The sequence below is a fragment of the Myripristis murdjan genome, chromosome 7 (genome assembly GCF_902150065.1).
Source record: "Myripristis murdjan chromosome 7, fMyrMur1.1, whole genome shotgun sequence".
Lineage (NCBI taxonomy): Eukaryota > Metazoa > Chordata > Actinopteri > Holocentriformes > Holocentridae > Myripristis > Myripristis murdjan.
Genome location: NC_043986.1, coordinates 10,559,230 through 10,578,152, shown reverse-complemented (window position 1 = coordinate 10,578,152; position 18,923 = coordinate 10,559,230). Strand labels below are relative to the sequence as shown.

Sequence of the window (18,923 nt, the reverse complement as noted above, 5' to 3'; positions counted from 1 at the left end):
ACAATCACCATGTGTAATTTAGCAGCAGGGGACAACGAGCTAATCTTGCAAGACAGCATAGTCCCAATTTAAAATCAATCAAGGCGCGTTTGGTATTTTAAGCCCTCCACTTGAGCTGTGCTGTAAATAAGAACCAGGTTGGGAGGGGATAAAAAAGCATTGTTCTGTCTGCCTGTGCGAAGGGTCGTTTTAAATACACTGATGGATTCATGGCACATTTTGCTTCAAAATTTCACACACATTTTGACATTAATACATCCCATTTTTCCTAATCTTTTTGTTGCTGAACTGAAAGTAATTAGGTATAATTATGTCAGTGGATGATTTCTTGCCATTTATTGAAGGACTGACTCATAAGCAATAATGAGCAGCAGCATGCTTTTAAAAACTTAAAAGAAAAGCAACTGCAACATGCAGGAATAGAAAAGTTGCAGTATAGGAATTTGTAATCCAATTATCTTATTTTCATGATTAAAACATTGTGCATGTGGTTGCCTATGATTTTCTGTCTCCAATCATGAAGGACTTACTTAATGCTTTCAATCTTTTTTCACTCTCTCTCTTTTCTGCAAATTAATTTATGGTCTAATTACAGGACAAGCCTCCAGATATGAAGGAGCACAAATCACTGGTCCTTACCAGATGGCAGAAAAACGGCACAGGATAATTGAAAATGTAGAAGTGGATCAATATTTAGAAGCCCAAGGTTACACGAAGTATGACACTACTATTAACATGGAAATATGATGCATTACATCCACAGGCAAATTGGCTTCTATTATTTGATGGTGAATGGATATGGACTGAAACGCTGCTTGTGCTGGCTACTCAGTCACAAAAGATACCATGCTAGCTTTAGATTTATCACAGGTTAGCTATCACCATATATCCCCACAGTCATCACACAGACGCAAATGTACGTGCACATGCTTACATACATGTGCACACAAACAAGAGTGTGCACACGTACAAACTGAGGCCAGTGTTGTGTTTAGCGGGTCTGGAGGTCCCCTCTCCTGGCATACCCTGAGTTCTCTGAGCCTCCCCATGTCGACTACCTCTGGCGCACCCCACCCCTCTCCAGCATTTACCTCTGGCCTGTTAAAAATGATATCAGCTCATGGAGGGCAAGCATTAGCATTTGCATTTTATTGGAAGCATGGAGATTTAGAGCAGAGGATATATCAGCTCTGAGCAGACAGAATTAGTTAACAATGCATTACCTGCCTTTTATGGCAGCTATAACTCTTTCCCTGGTGGGGAGAGCAGATGAAGGGAGGAGCGGGGGGACTGAAGGGGAAGCGTAGAGCCAGCAGAGGGTTGGTGGCGAGAGATGTGGCGCGGTGGAGGGGCACATTTACAGTGGAGAAGCTTTGTCTCTGATGCTTTACTGCACATTAAGTGTGATAGCCACCCAAATTAGAGCGTCACATCACAATCACCTTCACACAGCACAGTGCACTGCGCTGGCAGATGATGCGCCAGTCATGACTGCGGATCCTTCATATCTGGTTGCAACGAGGAAAACGGAGACACAGCTGTTGTACAGCAACGCCTCCCTGAATGCAGCACCAGAAACAACACTGGTCTGTGTAATATTCACAATGTACGAAAGTTAGAAAGATAGCTTTTCATTGCTCCCGCAGGACAGTTCCACAACACAGCAAATCTTTAGTTTTATCGTTAAGATACGATGCATTTATGAGTGTGTGTGTGTGTGTGCTGTTAGTGCACATTGTTTGTTGTGTGGTAGTGTTCTTGAACAAGCTATGCTACACTGATTAGGCCCACTGCAGCAGCCCCTTCCCATGACTCCTTGCGCCAGCTGCACAGTAGCTCCCCTGACACTCATGTGGTGTAATGTGCTGCAAGACGACCCACCTCTGCCACCGGCAATGCCCTCTGGAACTCATTTGCACCAGCAGTTACTTGTACTGCATGGACTATGCTTAAGGAGTGGTGAGACTGGTGCACAAAGAAAGAAAGAAAGAAAGAAAAACTTTTATGCACGCCGTAATGTATATAGTATATTTATTAAAGCTGTGCAAATAACTTGATACAACTGATTATCACAATATTATTCTTCCCAATACTTGATGTTTATACACTTCATTTTCATATGATGTTATGACATTACATTTTAAATGCATTGTGCTAATTTTGTTTTAATAATTTGGAGGGAAATCTATTAATTGTTTTGAGTCTGTTTTCCACCTGATTTATCAAAAATACGTTTTAGGTTACAGAAAAGCAAAATATAGCAGTGTAAACATAAATCAAATACTGGTTAAGTGCAATGTCAACAGTGTATACTTGAGCGCTGAAAAGAGAGTAGTTCAACGGCAAAACAAGGCTCAAGACAGCCGCCGACTCACTCTGCCAAGCACATACACTCACTCACTTGCAGATCCTGGGCTAAACCCTTATTTGCACCAGTCTGTATTTCGTTTTTTTTTTTTTTTTTTTGTCTGTTTGCATGTTGAGTGTGTACTGGAACTGCCTCTACATCAGTATTTGCCACACACATCACAGACAGCGCTCCCCCGAGTGCCACTGCGGCTTTCCCAACCAACACTGCTGGCCCAGGTTTGTCAGCAGACAGCTCCAGGCTCCATAAAACAGCCTGCTGCTCGCTCCCTTTGCTGGGCTTAATGGTCCCAGGGGCTGGAAATTTACTAGTGACCTTTGCATTCCATTTGGAGTGTAACAGCCTTTTTTGCTAGGAAAATTCCACCACCCTAGATGTAGCTGTGCAGCACTTTGTGTTTGTGTGTGTGTATGTGTGTGTGTGTGTGGAGAGAGAAAGACCGAGTTTAGGCATGGCAGAGAAACAGAAAGATGGTGAATCAGAGATGATGATAAGACAAGAATAGGTGCACTGCATGAAGTTAGACTCAACTTATACTGCAGTTTATTACATTTGTTCCCCCACAGAACAGAAGCAGAAACATCGGCACCGATGCTCTGACATGTCCATTAACAAGAAACTTGGTGATGCCCCGCAAAGGAAATTAATATGGAAAAGAGTGAGAGAAGCCTATTCTGAGAATATAGAAAAGAAATAAAGGAAAGAAACAGAAAAGAAACACACACAAAAAAGAAATAAACAGGGAAAGATAAGGTGTTGCATTAAGCTAGAATATAATCAATGCACCTCCAAAGCATGCATAATAACTCATCCATTAAAGGCTCTACAGTGAAAACCCTTCTTTATGAGTTGTAGTGACTAACGTCAAGTGTTTGTCTTGTAAATGGGTTGTATAAAAATGGAGTTATGACTTTTGCATAGGTACTGTGTCAAACAGCTCCATCTGCTGGGTAATGGCAGCTACTGCTACAAAAAAAATCTAAAAACCTACAAGGAAAATGGGGAAAGCTTAAAACGGCTCTCAGCACATCAGAGGCCACATTAAATGTCACTGGTCTCATGACGCTTGTAACTTACAGGCTTTTAGTGTTCCCAGAGGAAAAACAGTTAGTTTTCCCTGTCTGATATGAGGAAATATGCTTATGTTATAAATTATGTTTATTGATTATTCCAGTTTCAACCTAAACTATTCTCACAAATTAGTCATTTTGATAGTTGTGTAAGCCGCATAACTTTCCAAGTTCAAACAGTTTATTTCATGTACACTGGATGAAGCAGCCAGGTGACACTCATTTAAACACTGAAATTGTTTATTAAAGGTTGTTACTGTACACACATTTTGAGCAAAATATTTAAATTCACGCAAGGAATGAGAAAGATTGACTTTGACTTTTTTTTTTTTTTAATTCTGTTCACAGATGAAAGCACCGGCATAAAATGAGGGATGAAGCTCTAGGGTGAACTGAGTAAAACAAAAATATTTTCTCTAGAAAGGAAATTACACAAAATGTACAACCTTTGACCTCAAGAGACGTGATAACTATTTACAGTGTTTGAGTCACTACACTGCCTCGATAGCTACGCTAACTTGTGGCCCAGTCCCTGTTTGAAGTGAACTGCATGAAAGGGGAGAATACGTCACAGCTTTCATGCACATTGACAAATAAAACAAAAAACACTCATATCAGGCCTTACTCTACTCTTAAAATTGGTCCTAAGTGTTAAGGTTGGAGCACAACAGAGGAAACTAAAACACCGGATCCCATCTTGTATATCAAATATAAATGTCTGCCTGCTGCCAGGTGGCAACACAGAATGAGAAAAATTTCATAGCAAATTTCCCCCACAATATTAAAAATCAGTTGTCACAATAAAGCCAAGACATAAATGACTGGACCAGATACTGATGGCAGCTCCTTTAAATGCCTCAACTTAACACTACAGTCAATTATGATAAATACTCCAATGGTTGCATGGATTTCACCTCTAACAACTGTAAAAGCCTATCAATGTGTGCCTTACTAAAGAGATCAATAACACTGTGATAGCTAAAGGGCCGTCGTTATATAGATCATTGGTCACATCAGGCTGGAGCGCTCAGAGAGAAGGAAAAAAAAAAAAGCAAAAGAAAACACTACAAAGTTGTACATATTTGAGCCACAAGGTGGCAGACTCAATTGACTGGTGATGAATGCTGGTTTTATTTGCCCCTGTAAATACAGTAACACTACGATTGTCTAACCTGTGAGCATTAAGGAGACTGGTCCGATGGTAATATTATTGCAGCTTTAAAAAAAAGAAAAAAAAAAGTACAAAACTAGAAACAAAACTTGCATGCACAACTGGGCAAAAGTTTGTTTATTAAGTCCTTTACTGGTCTGGCAATAGCTTGATGAAAAACAAAACAAATGAAAAACAAAACAAACAAAAACAAAACAAAATAATAAAAAAAACTACAGAACCTTTAACATGTTAAAATTTGGGCAAAACAATGGCTTGAAAAGAGCCACACAAGCACAAAGTGGAAAATGAGGGGATAAAAACAAGACTAATTTTTAAGTGAACAAGAAAAGCCTTTCTACACATCAAGAAATAATTGGCAAGAGTCCTTTGCAAATAGTTATATCCAAGAAGACAGGACAAACTGACAAGTACAAAACTGTGAGGGATAAAAATTTTTTAAAAAAGGAAATGATTACGCAGTCAGGAAACTGTTCGACATACTGATCAGTGATTGAGGCCTGTACCTCCCCCAAGATGCACCCTGTCTTTGTTTTATAGTAGGTACTATAGTCTTGACCTCACTAGTGGGTTCTTAACACAGAGAGGTACAAAGCTCATAATGAATAAAAACATGGGGTGGGGAGTATGAGCCTGCCTTGGGACAAGCTCACGGTTAAAAACAGCAAGTACCCGTTCTTGTGCTCAGTGAGGCCTGGGGTTCAAATTTCACATGCCACCACCCACCTAGCTGAACAAAAGCCCATCCTGACATAATCATATCCCATGAGCACTAAAAGAGCATATGGTAACTAAGACATTAAGACAAAGAATATAAAACAAGAACAGCACAAACCCTCCCCAGTAGCATATCACCCATGTCCACCACAGCTTCTCCCCCAATCATATTTGATCCTTCGCAGCAGGCTGGGCTCTTGTTCTCCGATGCTTGCAAGGGGCATGGATGGAGATATCATGAAATGGGCTGTGTCCTTTGTTTTTTGTGTGTGTTGCTGAACATGGTAAAGAGAAAGGATGGGAGGTCTGGATGTGAAAAATGTCTGTCTCAAGGTTGTCCCTGCAGTGGGGGAGGTCCGCTTTCCTCCTGAAGTGGTGCACTCACACACTCACAGCATCCTTCTCCTTCTTGTCACTGTCTTCGTGCCAGGTGAGACGTTCCTCATAGAAGGCTATGACGATCTGTGGGCACTTATGATTGGCCTCCTTGGCGAGCACGAGGTCTGCCTCATCAGAGTCCTTCCTGCAAGAGACAGCGACAAAGATTGTTTTCAAATAACATCAGCTTGGGACATACTTCTGTGCATGAGTTGGACACCCATCCCCAAGCCACTTCCATGTTCTGTAAATACTGATATAGACAATAATGCACATGCTTTTTGCACACCGCCACTTTCATGTGGTGCCTCTGTCCTGGTGTTTAAAGGGGACAGCTAGTGATACATCTGTATTTTTAAGTGAATACTGACAGTTCTTGACAGTGCATGTTGACAGGCCACAACATATGGCCTCCTTTTTAGTGTGAATAAAAGGTGCATCATGCAAACTGAAATTCACACATCGACTCCCACAGCTCTCATATCCCTCATTGTGTCATACATGTATTTTGACAGTTTCACACTTGTTCCACTTTTTCATATTTATGCTTCTACATGGAACATGTTTCATATTGGGTAAGCCACACTGATGTGATGACTCAAGAACAAAGTTTTTTTTAAGCCTATTGATGCAATAAATACATATTCTCTTGCATACCTCCCATTCTTACAGTCTGCTTAAAAAACTGTGAGTATAAAAACATAGGCAGCAGACAATCCTGCCTGTGGATCACATTTTCATTGTTTTATACATTTGTTCACTGCACTTAATTTTTATATATGTTGCTAATTCTTATTATTATTGCTGTCCCAGTGTATTACATACCATAGTTTCATTATTGTGTCAGAGCATAAACAAATGAAAACAAGGAGGACACAAGTGAACAAGCAAAGTTCTTCATGCAAATTAGCAGAGGAACGACGTACCACTTCATAAGGAACATTAGGTCTCCGCATGAGTCTGTGGCGCCGATGATCTTCTCTGGTTCCAGTCCTCGTTCAAAGCCACGTGCAACTAGGACTTCATCCTGAAAGACAGCGATCCACCATTCAAAACCTGTGACGATGCTCACAAAACAGTCCCTGACGCGAAGATAAATCTCGTTAAATCATTCATCGTACAAGTTCTTCTTAGCAACTAGGAACTTTTTATAAGTAGTAAAATCTGAAGTGATACTGTGTCAGAACAATACCATTTACATCAATATATACTGACACCAAGCATTGACTTTAAAATCGGGCCCCAGTCAGTTGTTCATTAACGTTTAAATGATGAGCTCTTATCAAGGGGCTGGGCTATTGTTTTGCTAAAGAGCAGCGACTGGTTCCCCACTGTGCAGCACGAGGCCTAAAAAGGAGTCAATTCAACAACTGCAAAATCTTTTGGCTTGGTAACGGCCCCCTGCAAAGCAGACTTTTAATCTTATTAATTAAAAATGGAAATGAGATGAAATTTTCCTGATCAACAACTCTCCCAAGCAACTTAACTTTGAGCAATGCACATAACATTTTTTTTTTTTTTTTTTAACTCAAAATAATCCTTACAACTTTTTTCTTCTTGGGCTTGGGACTACCCCCCTCCTCATCATCATCGGAGTTCTTCTTCTTTGAGCTACTGGTGTCTTTGGACCGTCCTAGGGAGCCTGTGCTTGTTTTGCCACCCCCGCTGCTCGATGTGGAGCTCCCACTGCTGCCTTTCTTGTAGGTCTTCATGAACTCTGCGATGAGCTCGGGGCAGTCAAGATTCTTCTCTGGCTCCCACGTGTTGTGCTTACTGTTGAAGACCACAGAGCAGCAAGTCAGTGACACTCAAGATGACAAAGTTGTTGTTTTATTGATTATAACTGAGAAGAGAGGCAAAGTTAGCACACTGAAGGGAACACAGCCTGACTTACTCTGAGTATCCCTTCCACTTCAGAAAGAACTCGACCCTGCCTTTCACCACCCTCCTGTCCAGCACTTTCTCCACCACATATTCTTCCTCTTCGGAGGATGAGGAGTCTTCTTCGCGAGACTTTTTGCCCATGGCAAACTGAGCTGCTAACACTTGCTGTAGCTGGACAAAAACACTTCCTTGAGTATGCAGTAGAAGAGCTGCAAAGAAAGAACATAGAAACTGAGCGAAATTGTGCCTGGGAAGAGCCACAGTTAACCTGGCATCTGAGAGGCATGCGGCGCGCTGGGCTTTAGTTTAGTTTAGTTGGTTAACAGCAATGAAAAGCATAATTTTCACTTTCCTGTGCTGCTAGCAGACCTAGAGGCAGGCACGGCTAACGCTGGCTCCTATTCTCCAGCCCGGTTAGCCAAACGCTTCGAGATAATTAGCTGCTCATTTAACACCCATGGCGGTAAGTTTGCACATCTTCAAATGGAAAGATGTGCAGATATATGTAACGATACGATGCTATGTTAGCTTGCTGCTATCTAGCTGCTAACCAAGGAGCATGCAAGGCAAGTTGCTGAGAGGGGATAGCTCACCAGCTAACGCGTAAGCAAGCTAATGCTACTTGCCTGACGACAGCAAATACAGATGCAGTTTGCTTTAAGGTGCTTGCAGCAAGATGCAGCGAGCCGATGTGAAATACGGGTTCTTACCTTTTGGTTCTGATGGTCGCTTTACAGCATCAAGCCGTCACGGGTAACAGTGGTGAATTTATAATCTGTGAGGCCAACCTCGGGGCTAATCTAGCTTGAGTCTTCTTCAGCCACAAAAGCTACTGTGCGCTTGCCTATGCGTAAAAAGCGCGCGTTAAGCACGCACAATGAAATAAGCACGCCCCTTAAGTCAGCTGACGACCTAGATGTGGAGCGCTTCCCAGCTCCCTGAGGTGTGCTACACAGAAAACACCCGCTGCATGGCTGGATATAAAATTTATTTAAAAAACTATTTACCTCTAGTAGATTATATGTGCGTCATCGTACGAAGAAAGGGGAAAACTCTGCCCCAAACACGCCGAGTCGAAAATCACTAATGCATCTGCCCTTTCTATGTGATATAACTGAGGATTTATGTATTTAAAGTGTGTGATGTATCTCCTATCCTCTGCATGTATTGTGCTTGACCGACATATTCGTGTTGACTTGCAGTGACTCTCCTAATTATCACATGAAAGGCAGAATTCCTGTTTGGGACACCCTAACTTGTTTGTGTCTTCACCTTCAAATCCACGCCTACCGTCGACGATACTATCGCATTGGACACTTTCTGTGATTGATTTTATGTCACCCAATAGGTTTTTGGTGAATGATGACGAAAAGCTGCAGCGGGAACTCTCGACCAATCGCGATGTGGGAGAGGTGTATCTTTCGCTATTTATCCTACTGTCGGGCAGCAGGCGCGTGTGCCTCGCAGACCGTCTCTCCGCCGCCGAGCAGCAGACAGTCTTCAAGGATTCCCCCTCAACATGTCGAAGGAGGTGAGTACTATGTCCAGGACGCACACTTACATATTTTCAGCGATAGTATCTCCTTACCACTCTTTTTTTTTAAATCTATAAAAGCGTGCACCGTCGATATCAGCCGTGCTGCGGGATAACTGCGTTTTCATTGGAGATGCCGCAGTCTGTAAGCGTCGCAAGGCCGCCATCTTACAGAAACCAGGCCTCATGGCCTTTTGTTCAGTCGGCGATGCGGTGCAAATTCCGAGGCGGCTCACAGGTGTTGCTAAATGTGTTTTGCTAATCAAAACAGCAACCGGGTGCACACGAGTAGTGCGTGTTGACGCTGTGAGGATGTATCGAGGTGCGTAAATTAGCACCGGGTGTTGTGGAGCGACGTTTGCTCGGTCCGGTAATGGCGGCGGTGTGGCTTTTCTCCACCCTGCCGTGTCGTGTTCTTTGATTCACAGGCATGGTGTGCTAATTCGCTAACGGTTGCCTACAGATGCTATGCTCAATGTGGGTTTTAAATTTTCAGGCTTGGATGAGGATAAATATGAGGAAAGATGCACAATATCTCACTGCACGTCATGCTTTGTCTATTGTTTAGGCCCCACGCGAGCCGGAGCAGCTCCGCAAGCTGTTCATTGGAGGGTTGAGCTTTGAGACCACGGACGAGAGCTTGCGAGCCCATTTTGAACAATGGGGGACCCTCACTGATTGTGTGGTGAGTATTTTTTTTTCTTTAATCGGTTGCATTCTGCCCAGCTTGGCTACTGCTGCTTTTTACTTTGTAGATGTTACATTTGGGTGTAATTTCCAACAGGTCATGAGGGATCCATCCAATAAAAGATCCAGGGGCTTTGGTTTTGTCACCTATTCCTCTGTGCAAGAAGTCGATGCTGCCATGAATGCCCGTCCCCACAAGGTTGATGGAAGACTGGTAGAGCCTAAGAGAGCAGTTTCCAGAGAGGTAAGCTGATGTTGGACCGGTATTGGTGTAAATAGGATGGTGTTGCACATAGTGGTTGTAGGTCTCGTTATTAAGCTGGTCTGTTTTGATCTCAGGACTCCAACCGACCAGGAGCCCACGTGACTGTGAAAAAGATCTTTGTCGGAGGCATCAAAGAAGATACAGAGGAGTCACACCTGCGAGACTACTTCCAACAGTTTGGCAAAATCGAGGTCATTGATATCATGACTGACCGTAGCAGCGGGAAGAAGAGGGGTTTTGCTTTTGTGACCTTCGATGATCATGATTCAGTGGACAGGATTGTCAGTAAGTATGCTGAGCAGACACCTGGTTTTGTTACAAATGGTCAAACTTAAAGCCGTCATTAAATACCCACTCTTTTGCTCCCAGTCCAGAAATACCACACTGTCAACGGCCACAACTGTGAGGTGAGGAAGGCCCTCTCAAGACAGGAAATGCAGAACTCAGGAATTGGAATGAGAGGTAAATTGAACACTGAACACTTAGCATCATTCAGGCTTACAGGTGTTATGTTCTAGGCCTCATTTTGTTGTTGTTTTTTAGGCCCCCGTGGCGGCTTCAACAACTATGGCCGGGGTGGAGGATATGGAGGAAATGATTTTGGCCGTGACGGATATGGTGGTGGTGGCCGCGGTATGTAGTTTTCCCTTAATATCTGGGTGGCCCAGTAGCTTACCTGGCAGGGCGTGTATCGTGTCAAGGTTGTTGGATGCTGACTTGTCTTGTGTGACTTACATGATGCTGTCATTTCAGGAGGCAGAGGCGGCGGCGGTGGAGGAGGATATGGAGGCGGAGATGGTTTCAACAATGGCTATAATGATGGTAAATGTTACTGTACCGTTATGGTAACAGGATGAAGGCATCTCTGTAGCTGCAGAATGTATTAAGATTGTGTTCATGCTTTAGGTGGCTATGGTGGTGGTCCCAATTATGGCAGTGGAAACCGTAGCTTTGGCCCAGGATACAACAGCCAAGGCTTTGGGGGTGGCGGCTACGATAACTTCAACAACGGTGGCGGCGGCGGTGGTGGCGGCGGTGGTAAGTATTGTTTTACCTGGTCGTCCGATTTACTTTGTTTTTCCTTGGTCAGGACTCCAGACTTATTTATTCTAACCTCATCTGCAGGTAACTTCAACAATGACTACAACGGCTTTGGCAACTACAACAATCAGCAGTCAACCCAGTGTGGCCCAATGAAGGGAGGAGGAGTTGGCTATAACAGCAGGAACAATGGCCCATATGGTAAGTGGCCAGCACGTGAGATAATAGACTACTCCTTGCAGAAAGGTAACTCAGTGCTGAGTGTTTCTGTCGTCGTTGCTCTCAGGTGGCTATGGAGGTGGCTCAAACTATGGAAGCTCTGGATATGGACGGCGATAAGTTGGAAGCGGTGAGCACTCAAAAGCATGCCTGAACTGCATCAAAAAACTACATTTGTAGCTGTAGGGATTCATTCTGACTGCAACATTCACTCTGGATCTCAGGTTGTACAAAGTCAGTGCACAGTTTAACAATGTTGTTCCGTATTGTTCAACAGGACTGAGTACTTAGGAGAGGAGAGCAAGGAGAGGAGAGCAAGCGAAGTGACAGGGCAGCTGCAGGTTTACCTCCTAGATCTGCTCAGCCAAACAGTTGTGGCAGGTTACAGCTGCTACAAGAAGAAATGTACAATAGAATCATGGAGGGTCTTCATTTAAAAGTTTTTGTGTTGTCACCCAGAATTATTTTATATTTTTGTTTCTGAAAAGGAAGCATTCCAATGAGGTTTTATGTAGATTTTTTTCTTTTTAAGTCTGGTTTTATTTGTGTAACTGTAACCAATCAAGTTGAAATAAACCACCTTTCAGTTTTTTATAAAACTGTTCAGTCTTGTTAGCCTCTTTCAGGGGTGTGGGAGAGGGAGGGTTCACTTTCAGGTATTAGATGCCACACATAGTGGGGATGAGAGCCATTTTTGCCTGTGTCCTGGTGTGAGAGGAGTTTGACAAAGTCCCGTGTTTTTTTTCCTTGTGACATGAATGAGTGTGGTTAAAACCCCTGCACTAGTCAGCCGTTTGTGTGGGAAGATTAAGTATTTAACGACTTAGTTGACAAGTCCATGATGCATTGTCATACTTAATGCGGAAATTTCGAGAAATGGCACAAGTGTGTGTTCATCGTAAAGCGCCCATCGCTTGGCACAGACTCTACCCTGAGTTGTGTTGGAAAGATCAACCAGAGGATGCTAGCTTACATGCAGTCTTTTGAGGCTAGCCATGGAAGCCAGCTGAGGGAGAGAAGTAGCAAAACCATCGCCAGGAGCAATGAAGCAGGGGAGAGTGAGAACAGAAGGCTGAGGCTAGCAGGCAGCAGCTACCAAAGGGCTTTAAAGCTGTCTGTAGGTAAGACCAGACTATTAACTACTGCTAGTCTGTTTTGCTTTCATGTTCTGTAGCTGGTAGAGTTATGTAGCTCAGTAATGACTTCACATTTTGTGCAGACAAGATTTATTACAATTTACACCAATGTTGATATAATGGTCTTACAATATCTAATGCATGCTGTAAACGTAATAGAATACAGTTAACACCTGCTTTCAGCAATGACTCTTTGCCATGCTTATTTTGTGGTATGTCTGGTTTCTAGGAATTGCAACACATGGTCTCCATAATGGACTTACTTTCACTGATAATGGCTCAAGCATTTTATAAGGTATAAACAATGAATATCACTCATTTGCTCAAGTTTTTATTATGTATATTTTTAAATGTCTGTTCTAATTTGACCTGACTCTTGTTGTAGGTTGCCTGGAGAGTTCCACTGATGGAGAAGACTTTTTAACTGAAGACTGCTGTGCAGTGTTTACATTTTTTTTTTTTACTTTTTTAATAAAATGTTTTTTATAAAACCATTCTTGTCTCTTTTCATACATGCATAGTTGTAAACATGCAAGTGGCTGATTATATGCATTGCAGATGCCTAAATGTGTGGGTGAGATCACAGCCACATGTACAAGTTTAAGTCTTAATGCTAAGGACTGTAATTGGCACAGCAAGGCATTGTACTGTTTTCTGAGTTGGTATAAATAAGACAGTGAAGGACTTCCTGATGCTTAAGCATTACTCTCTTCCCTGCATAGCTGTGCGAGGTACCAAATAGATTTTACCATCAGGGGTTTGCTGTAGCGAGTATTCATCTATAGAGTATGGCTGTCCATCTTCATCCCGCAAGTGAGAAAACACTTCTGTGTAGAGGTCTGTAAGATGGCATTTAATGAAACTTAAGCTGCGTTGGAACTCAAGCCTTTCCTGTGCCAGGTGCTCCCTTTGGGCCTGCAGTTGTCTTAGCTCCCCCTCAAGGTGGACTATATTCTCCAGCTTCCTCTTCCTGCAGTTCTGAGCTGCCACCTTATTCTTCCCCCTTCGTCTTATGTCCCTGACCAGAGCCAGCTGAGTATCTGTCAGAGTATATTGTGTCAAAAGCTCATTGAAGTCATCCACTGGCAAATTGATGATCTTATCCATGGGGAAGGGGATCTTTAAAGCCATGGCCCGCCGCTCGTCTCTGCTCAGTGGAGCTGGGGCAGAGCTGTTCCCTTGTGGCTTCACATACATGGTTTGTTGGGAGCTCCCTCTGCTGGACACTACAGAGTCATTTATGTGCAAGTCATTCAGAGCGCTGACTTGACCTGGCTGTTGTTTCATTGATGCAGAAGTCAGAGCATTGGGTTGTGTATGAGATGAAGTGGGGTGGGATGAGTAATAAGATGAATGTGCTCCTGAGTACAGGTATGAGAGAGGCTGGCACTGATAGTCCATTGAGTACTGGATGTGTGCTCCTCTGGCTTGCCCAGTAATGCTGTCTGTCTCACCATCGCTGTAAGTCATGCCTACATCTGTGTTATGGTAACCTGGTGCACTGGTTGCAGCGTTGTCTGGGGAGGCCAGAGGTGGACTCGAACCCAGAGACAGACCGGAGTCTGATTCCAGATCATCGGCTGAACGAGGGTGCGAGTTCTGCCCCTGCATAGTCCACAGCATGTGCCGACTTAGACCCTGAGAGAGACAGGTGTTGGTTTTCCTGTGCCTTTCGCTGGTACCTGACATGTTCATCTGTTCCCTAAGGGCCATGAGCGAGGGTTGTGTTGGTGAGGAGGTGGGGAGCATTCTTGAGTTGAGCTGAGGTCCAGAGTGCCCATACATTCCCTCTGCGTTGCTGCTCAGACGGTGGCAGGCCGGTGCCATGTCAGAGTAAGATGCCTCATAAGCAGCAGCAGGATTGAGATCACAAGCAGCAGGAAGGGGTTCATGATGGGACTGAGAAGCTCCGTACCCTCCCATGGCGACCATGGGGTCCATGGTGTGGTACGGTGTTGTTTCGTAAGGACCTTCACCAGGGACTTCAAACTCCTGTAAAGAAAATGTAAAGCGCTCATTAGGTTGTGAGAGATGGTGCGATCAGTGGAGAAAGTCAAGCTAGTGGCAGAAATACACAAGGCAACAGAGAAATACATGAAACTTCTAAGCTGGTTAGTGGGATAGAGCCTTATTCACAAGTCATATGGTTTGCCATACAACACAGTTCACCCCCACTTCAGCATGCCACCCATAGCTTATGCAGGGCTCTTGCATGTGATCAGGTTTCGCATGGAAACAGATGGCCATTGTGCTGTGCAGGGGGCTGCTAGCAACATACAGCACTTGCCCCCTCTCCTGGTCTCTTCATCCTGCTGTCACTCAATCGGGTCATTGTTGCCCACCTCACCTGAGTGTGAATTAGTTAAATGTGTGTCTGTTTTGCTTCCAGTGACCTGGAATTAATGTGTTGTGTTTATTAGATGTAACAGCCTCTTATTGTGTGAATAGCACTGTTTAATGCAGTGTGGTAGATTTTGTGTTTAAAGTGATGGAGAACAAAAGGTCTTCCCTTTTTTTCTGATAATACAGTAAGTCTACAGGCTTTAGTGAGTTTGAAGGCTGAAGGCCCACTGAAATTTACATTTTACAAAGTAAATATTATTTTAAAGTTGTTGCAGCGATAAGGTGTGTATCAAATGTAGTTTAATAATGAGCGGTGATGCATTTGGCACACATGGCATAATAAATTACCAGAATTAAAAGGCAGTTTGATTTCAGCTGTACTTTAGGTAGTTCTTGCTTTCCATTTGCCACTGCCAAATGGGGCGGGCTCAGGCTCTTACCTGGAGCTCTGTGATGGCCATCAGCTCCTGCCAGGCCAAATCCATGTCTGTGTCCTGAGGGGTTCCATGAGACCGGGATCCAGGGAAATTGGTGGGCATGGGCACTCCCCCACACAGCCTGCCTGGGGTGGCTAATACCTTTTAGTAGAGAAAGAGAGGATTTACCATTGATAAAATTATGTAGCACACTAAGAAAGCTGTATTGGGTTTCATTATGCCTCATGGTTTCTCTATTCCCACCTCCCCGACAGACTCACCTCACAGGTTCTCCTCAATGGGAGAACATAGTTGGCTGTGGAACACATTCAGGACAGGCTCTTGTTGCAAAGAATCCTCCTGAAGGAAACAGAGAGAATGGCAAGTTATTATCACCCATTGTAGACAGACAGTGTGATGAAGCCTCTACTTCTACTTTGACAAATTGTCAGCAAAGAGGAACCATAGCTTGAGAGCACATTCACACAGACTAATGCACATCTCAGTCAGGCACAAATTCAGCCATGCCTCCAAGTACATTTATACAATACATACATATCTGTTGATGCTAAATTAATGAGTAGTATGTGTGTGTGCAGTTTAGGTCTAAGCTTTGGGAACACGCAGTGTTCAGATCCGTTGCGCTGACTCCTCCCATCAGCTGAGCGAAGGGGCAACTATGCCGGCCGCTGATAAGACAATCTGCGGGAAAACAGCAAGTGCTAGAAAACGGAGACTGGGGCCTGAACTCAGCCTTGAAAATTTGGGTGCACGGCAAATATGTCTCTGTCAGTGTCTGGGCTCTTTTGGCTCATCTCTGAAAATTGGCATGATTGGTTGTTCATTTCAGTGTATCCAGTATATTTCTCAGGACAGGAGTCTTCCATATTCCTTTCAGAAGTATGTGGGTCACCCGACCTCTTGAGTGGGAAAGAATAATGATTTCAAGTGGGCAAAAGAAATACTCTATTCTTGTGGTTCCAGCCTTTACATTGGAAAAGTCACTTAATTTGTTTGTCAGTTCTTGTTAACAGGATATTTCACTCAAGATTTTTGAACGAGGAAAACTCTATTCCAAAAAGAAAAGCAAAATGTGACGTTATCACTGGATATTACAAAACAGACACTACTTTGTGGCACATACACAGTGTCCACTGTCAATGTGTGGGGATACGCATAACTCTGAAATGAGAATTCTTTCAACATGAAAGGTCTAACAAAAGAGTAATCAAAGTCACACTCCCACTTACTGGAATTGAATACCTCGAGCTGGCTGTCACTGTAAAATGTCACAGACTGTAGCATTGTTTTAGGTGTTGGGAAGAATTTTTTAAATGTGATACCACATAAATCAAATTTGAATTTAAAACATTACATGTTTTTCAGTGTAATACTTAGGTGTTTTTCCAAGCAAATTTATATCATAAAAGTGTCATCTGGGACTGGGATATTATATATGACTATTTTTAATTTAAAGATTTTCATTGCACATCCAATTTCCTCTTACAGACCTGTAGAAATACACAGGCTTAGACTGTAAGTATATACTTTTATTGTCCATATACAAAACCTCTATTTGCTATAATCTGCCTTATATGATTTTTAAACATTTCAACACTTATTTATGCATGCATTAATTTATGAATTTATTTATGCATGTATGTATGTATGTATCTATTTATCTTTTTTTTTTTTTTTTTTTTTTTTAGTTAAAATGTTCCCATACATGTGGTTCTAGCTATCATATCCTGCAATAACCACTGTTGTGTTGGTGGTGAGTTTCCTGAGGCTGTTTCCTCTACTGTATGGAGGCATATTTGACCGCCACCACTCCTCCGGTTATGTCAGTGCTCAGTGCTTTGGTTATGTCAGTATTGGAGAGTAAATGCTAGAAAAAACTAAAAAATAGGTCAACTGGGTCTGCAAATTGTATATACATATCTGAATATTGCACAGAGACTTTGTTATTAGCTGAACTGTATTCTGTGTGACTCAAATGAATGAAAGCTTCGGCAACAGCAAACTTTTTTCAGTAGTTTCACTTTTAAACATGATCTTTTCTGATTAAGTTGTGTAAGGTCATATTTTCTGAAGGCTTAGCTTTGCTCATTCAAGTCTCGTAGTTGTACCGTCTCAATATGATCTTGCAAAAGAGACAGAAAAACACGTTAAAAAGCTGTACAAGGTGGATGTGAAACAACATACCTGAGCGGCATTCTCTGTGTCTTCAACAGGTGATGAGGAAAAAAACTTCAGCTGTGAAACATAATCCTGGTGGTAGATAAGAAGAAGCAGAATAAAAAAGAGTTTCTATTCTCTGTGATATATGTTGTGACGTTGCTTACTTTTTAACAGAGCACAAGAAGTACAACATAAGCTTTGCCTCTCACTCTATCTCTCATTCGCTCTGTCTGTCTCCCTCTGTTCAGCTACAAATACAGCCACCGGCATAAATGGGATGGCTCTACGCAGACAAACGCAATCTTCCTGTAAAGCACCCACACCACTCTTTTTTGCACTCTTGTATCCTTAATAGCACACTTGCACCTCAACCCCAAAATTTCCCTTTTCCCCACATGACAAACCACAAACCAACAGTCTGGCATACACCACAGCAATCATTCTGTCAGTCTAGATTCAAATACATGGATGTTTACAAAATGAAGAAAAGAAGTTGCAGCTAATTGTGTTTTTCTAATTATGCAGTGATGATGTCAATAAATCATTCAGATTAAAATAACAAAGAGTGAGTAAAAGCTAGCCGATGGATGTCTCGGTCCTGGGCAAACCGTACAAGAACAGTGTCCTTAACAAATCCTCCCAAATGAAAGGTATGAGGAGTGTGATGTGGAGCACCTGGAGTTAGAGCTGGCGGTGCAGTCAGGGCCCTGTTCAAGCAGGCGGTGTCGGGGAGGGGGGGATTGGAGGCTGGATTGAGACTTAGTTTAGTTGGGATGGAATGTACACCTCCAACAGGTAAGAAAGACCACATTGTTCCTCTATCTGGCAGAGCAACTGCCAAGGGAGAGAGAGGAGCAGAGGGGAGAATGGAGGGGAGCGTGTCTTACATAGCAAGTGACCATTAAAATCCTTCGCAAAAAAATCCCCTCATTGCCCTGATCTGAAGCGTTATGAGCAGTGAGAGCTCACAAAGGCAATGTGTTACATAGAACAGGCTTAATAGCTCCCACATGGTTGCTTATGCTTGAAATGTAGTGTACTTGTACCACTTGTTTTAGAATGCATTGGGCTGTATTCTATTCAGTGCCCTTCACTGGAGTTTTGTGTGTTTTGTGATAAAGATTTTCATAGTGACACTGATTTTGGAGCCAGGCCAGTGTATATAATATTCAAGCCCATTCATGTTCTCTAAAAGACCCCCTTACTGTCGATTTTGTGTCAAACATATACAATAGACGTTTTATCTGCATGATAACAATCACTGGGTAGATCTAAACACAAGTCTGTCTTTCTTTCTGTCTAACTATCTATCTATGTATCTGTCAGTCTATCTATCTACCTAAAGATATAAATAAATAGTTAGATAGATAGATAAATATAGATAGATGGATATAATTCAGCGTCTGTAGGTGGCTACTATGTGTGTTACTACCTTGTGTACATTATGAACAGAATCCTGCAAAGTCATTGTAAGAAAAATAGAATGGATTATACTTAACAAGCGTTCCCCGAC

At 42.7% G+C, this 18,923-nt stretch overlaps 3 protein-coding genes across 9 annotated transcripts; 1 reads left to right on the top strand and 2 right to left on the bottom strand.

Annotated features, from left to right (window-relative positions):
• Positions 1-3,704: 3,704 nt before the first annotated feature.
• Positions 3,705-8,496, bottom strand: cbx5 (chromobox homolog 5 (HP1 alpha homolog, Drosophila)). 2 transcript variants are annotated; one of them, XM_030055060.1, is made up of 5 exons: positions 8,299-8,496; positions 7,599-7,759; positions 7,249-7,477; positions 6,631-6,731; positions 3,705-5,849 (listed from the first exon to the last, which is right to left on the bottom strand). In XM_030055060.1, the coding sequence occupies exons 2-5, from the start codon at positions 7,727-7,729 to the stop codon at positions 5,708-5,710; spliced, it is 603 nt and encodes a 200-aa protein (XP_029910920.1). In that variant the 5' UTR covers positions 7,730-7,759; positions 8,299-8,496; the 3' UTR covers positions 3,705-5,707. The 2 variants fall into 2 exon arrangements, with proteins under 2 accessions (XP_029910920.1, XP_029910919.1); XM_030055059.1 differs by having other exon boundaries at positions 7,599-7,797; positions 8,299-8,489.
• A 471-nt stretch (positions 8,497-8,967) lies between these two features.
• Positions 8,968-12,964, top strand: hnrnpa1b (heterogeneous nuclear ribonucleoprotein A1b). 3 transcript variants are annotated; one of them, XR_003928431.1, is made up of 12 exons: positions 8,968-9,119; positions 9,691-9,807; positions 9,907-10,053; positions 10,149-10,359; positions 10,444-10,536; positions 10,618-10,707; positions 10,813-10,896; positions 10,981-11,112; positions 11,200-11,316; positions 11,402-11,464; positions 12,700-12,765; positions 12,856-12,964. XR_003928431.1 is itself a non-coding variant. In XM_030055058.1 (11 exons), exons 1-10 carry the CDS (start codon positions 9,108-9,110, stop codon positions 11,452-11,454), a joined length of 1,041 nt encoding a protein of 346 aa, XP_029910918.1. In that variant the 5' UTR covers positions 8,968-9,107; the 3' UTR covers positions 11,455-11,464; positions 11,612-11,936. The 3 variants fall into 3 exon arrangements, 2 of the variants coding, with proteins under 2 accessions (XP_029910918.1, XP_029910917.1); XM_030055058.1 differs by lacking the exons at positions 12,700-12,765; positions 12,856-12,964 and adding an exon at positions 11,612-11,936 and having other exon boundaries at positions 10,828-10,896; XM_030055057.1 differs by lacking the exons at positions 12,700-12,765; positions 12,856-12,964 and adding an exon at positions 11,612-11,936.
• A 78-nt stretch (positions 12,965-13,042) lies between these two features.
• On the bottom strand, positions 13,043-18,110 carry nfe2 (nuclear factor, erythroid 2). 4 transcript variants are annotated; one of them, XM_030055053.1, is made up of 5 exons: positions 18,086-18,110; positions 17,435-17,500; positions 15,511-15,589; positions 15,254-15,391; positions 13,043-14,462 (listed from the first exon to the last, which is right to left on the bottom strand). In XM_030055053.1, exons 3-5 carry the CDS (start codon positions 15,556-15,558, stop codon positions 13,173-13,175), a joined length of 1,476 nt encoding a protein of 491 aa, XP_029910913.1. In that variant the 5' UTR covers positions 15,559-15,589; positions 17,435-17,500; positions 18,086-18,110; the 3' UTR covers positions 13,043-13,172. The 4 variants fall into 4 exon arrangements, with proteins under 4 accessions (XP_029910913.1, XP_029910912.1, XP_029910915.1 ...); XM_030055052.1 differs by lacking the exon at positions 18,086-18,110 and having other exon boundaries at positions 17,435-17,654; XM_030055055.1 differs by lacking the exons at positions 17,435-17,500; positions 18,086-18,110 and adding an exon at positions 15,785-15,807.
• Between the last annotated feature and the right edge of the window lie 813 nt (positions 18,111-18,923).

What these genes read in the sequence shown, in the direction of transcription:
- cbx5 (XM_030055060.1), bottom strand. Translation starts at nt 7,729, where the DNA reads ATGGGCAAAAAGTCTCGCGAAGAAGACTCCTCATCCTCCGAAGAGGAA. An exon ending in AGCCCAAGAAGAAAAAAGTT is followed by an intron (nt 6,732 to 7,248) that starts GTAAGGATTATT and finishes GCTGTCTTTCAG; the next exon opens with GATGAAGTCCTAGTTGCACG. An exon ending in CTAATGTTCCTTATGAAGTG is followed by an intron (nt 5,850 to 6,630) that starts GTACGTCGTTCC and finishes TGTCTCTTGCAG; the next exon opens with GAAGGACTCTGATGAGGCAG.
- hnrnpa1b (XM_030055057.1), top strand. An exon ending in ATATGGTGGTGGTGGCCGCG is followed by an intron (nt 10,708 to 10,812) that starts GTATGTAGTTTT and finishes GTGACTTACATG; the next exon opens with ATGCTGTCATTTCAGGAGGC. An exon ending in CAGGAACAATGGCCCATATG is followed by an intron (nt 11,317 to 11,401) that starts GTAAGTGGCCAG and finishes CGTTGCTCTCAG; the next exon opens with GTGGCTATGGAGGTGGCTCA.
- nfe2 (XM_030055053.1), bottom strand. Translation starts at nt 15,558, where the DNA reads ATGTGTTCCACAGCCAACTATGTTCTCCCATTGAGGAGAACCTGTGAG. An exon ending in CATTGAGGAGAACCTGTGAG is followed by an intron (nt 15,392 to 15,510) that starts GTGAGTCTGTCG and finishes CTCTACTAAAAG; the next exon opens with GTATTAGCCACCCCAGGCAG. An exon ending in TGGCCATCACAGAGCTCCAG is followed by an intron (nt 14,463 to 15,253) that starts GTAAGAGCCTGA and finishes TTTTCTTTACAG; the next exon opens with GAGTTTGAAGTCCCTGGTGA.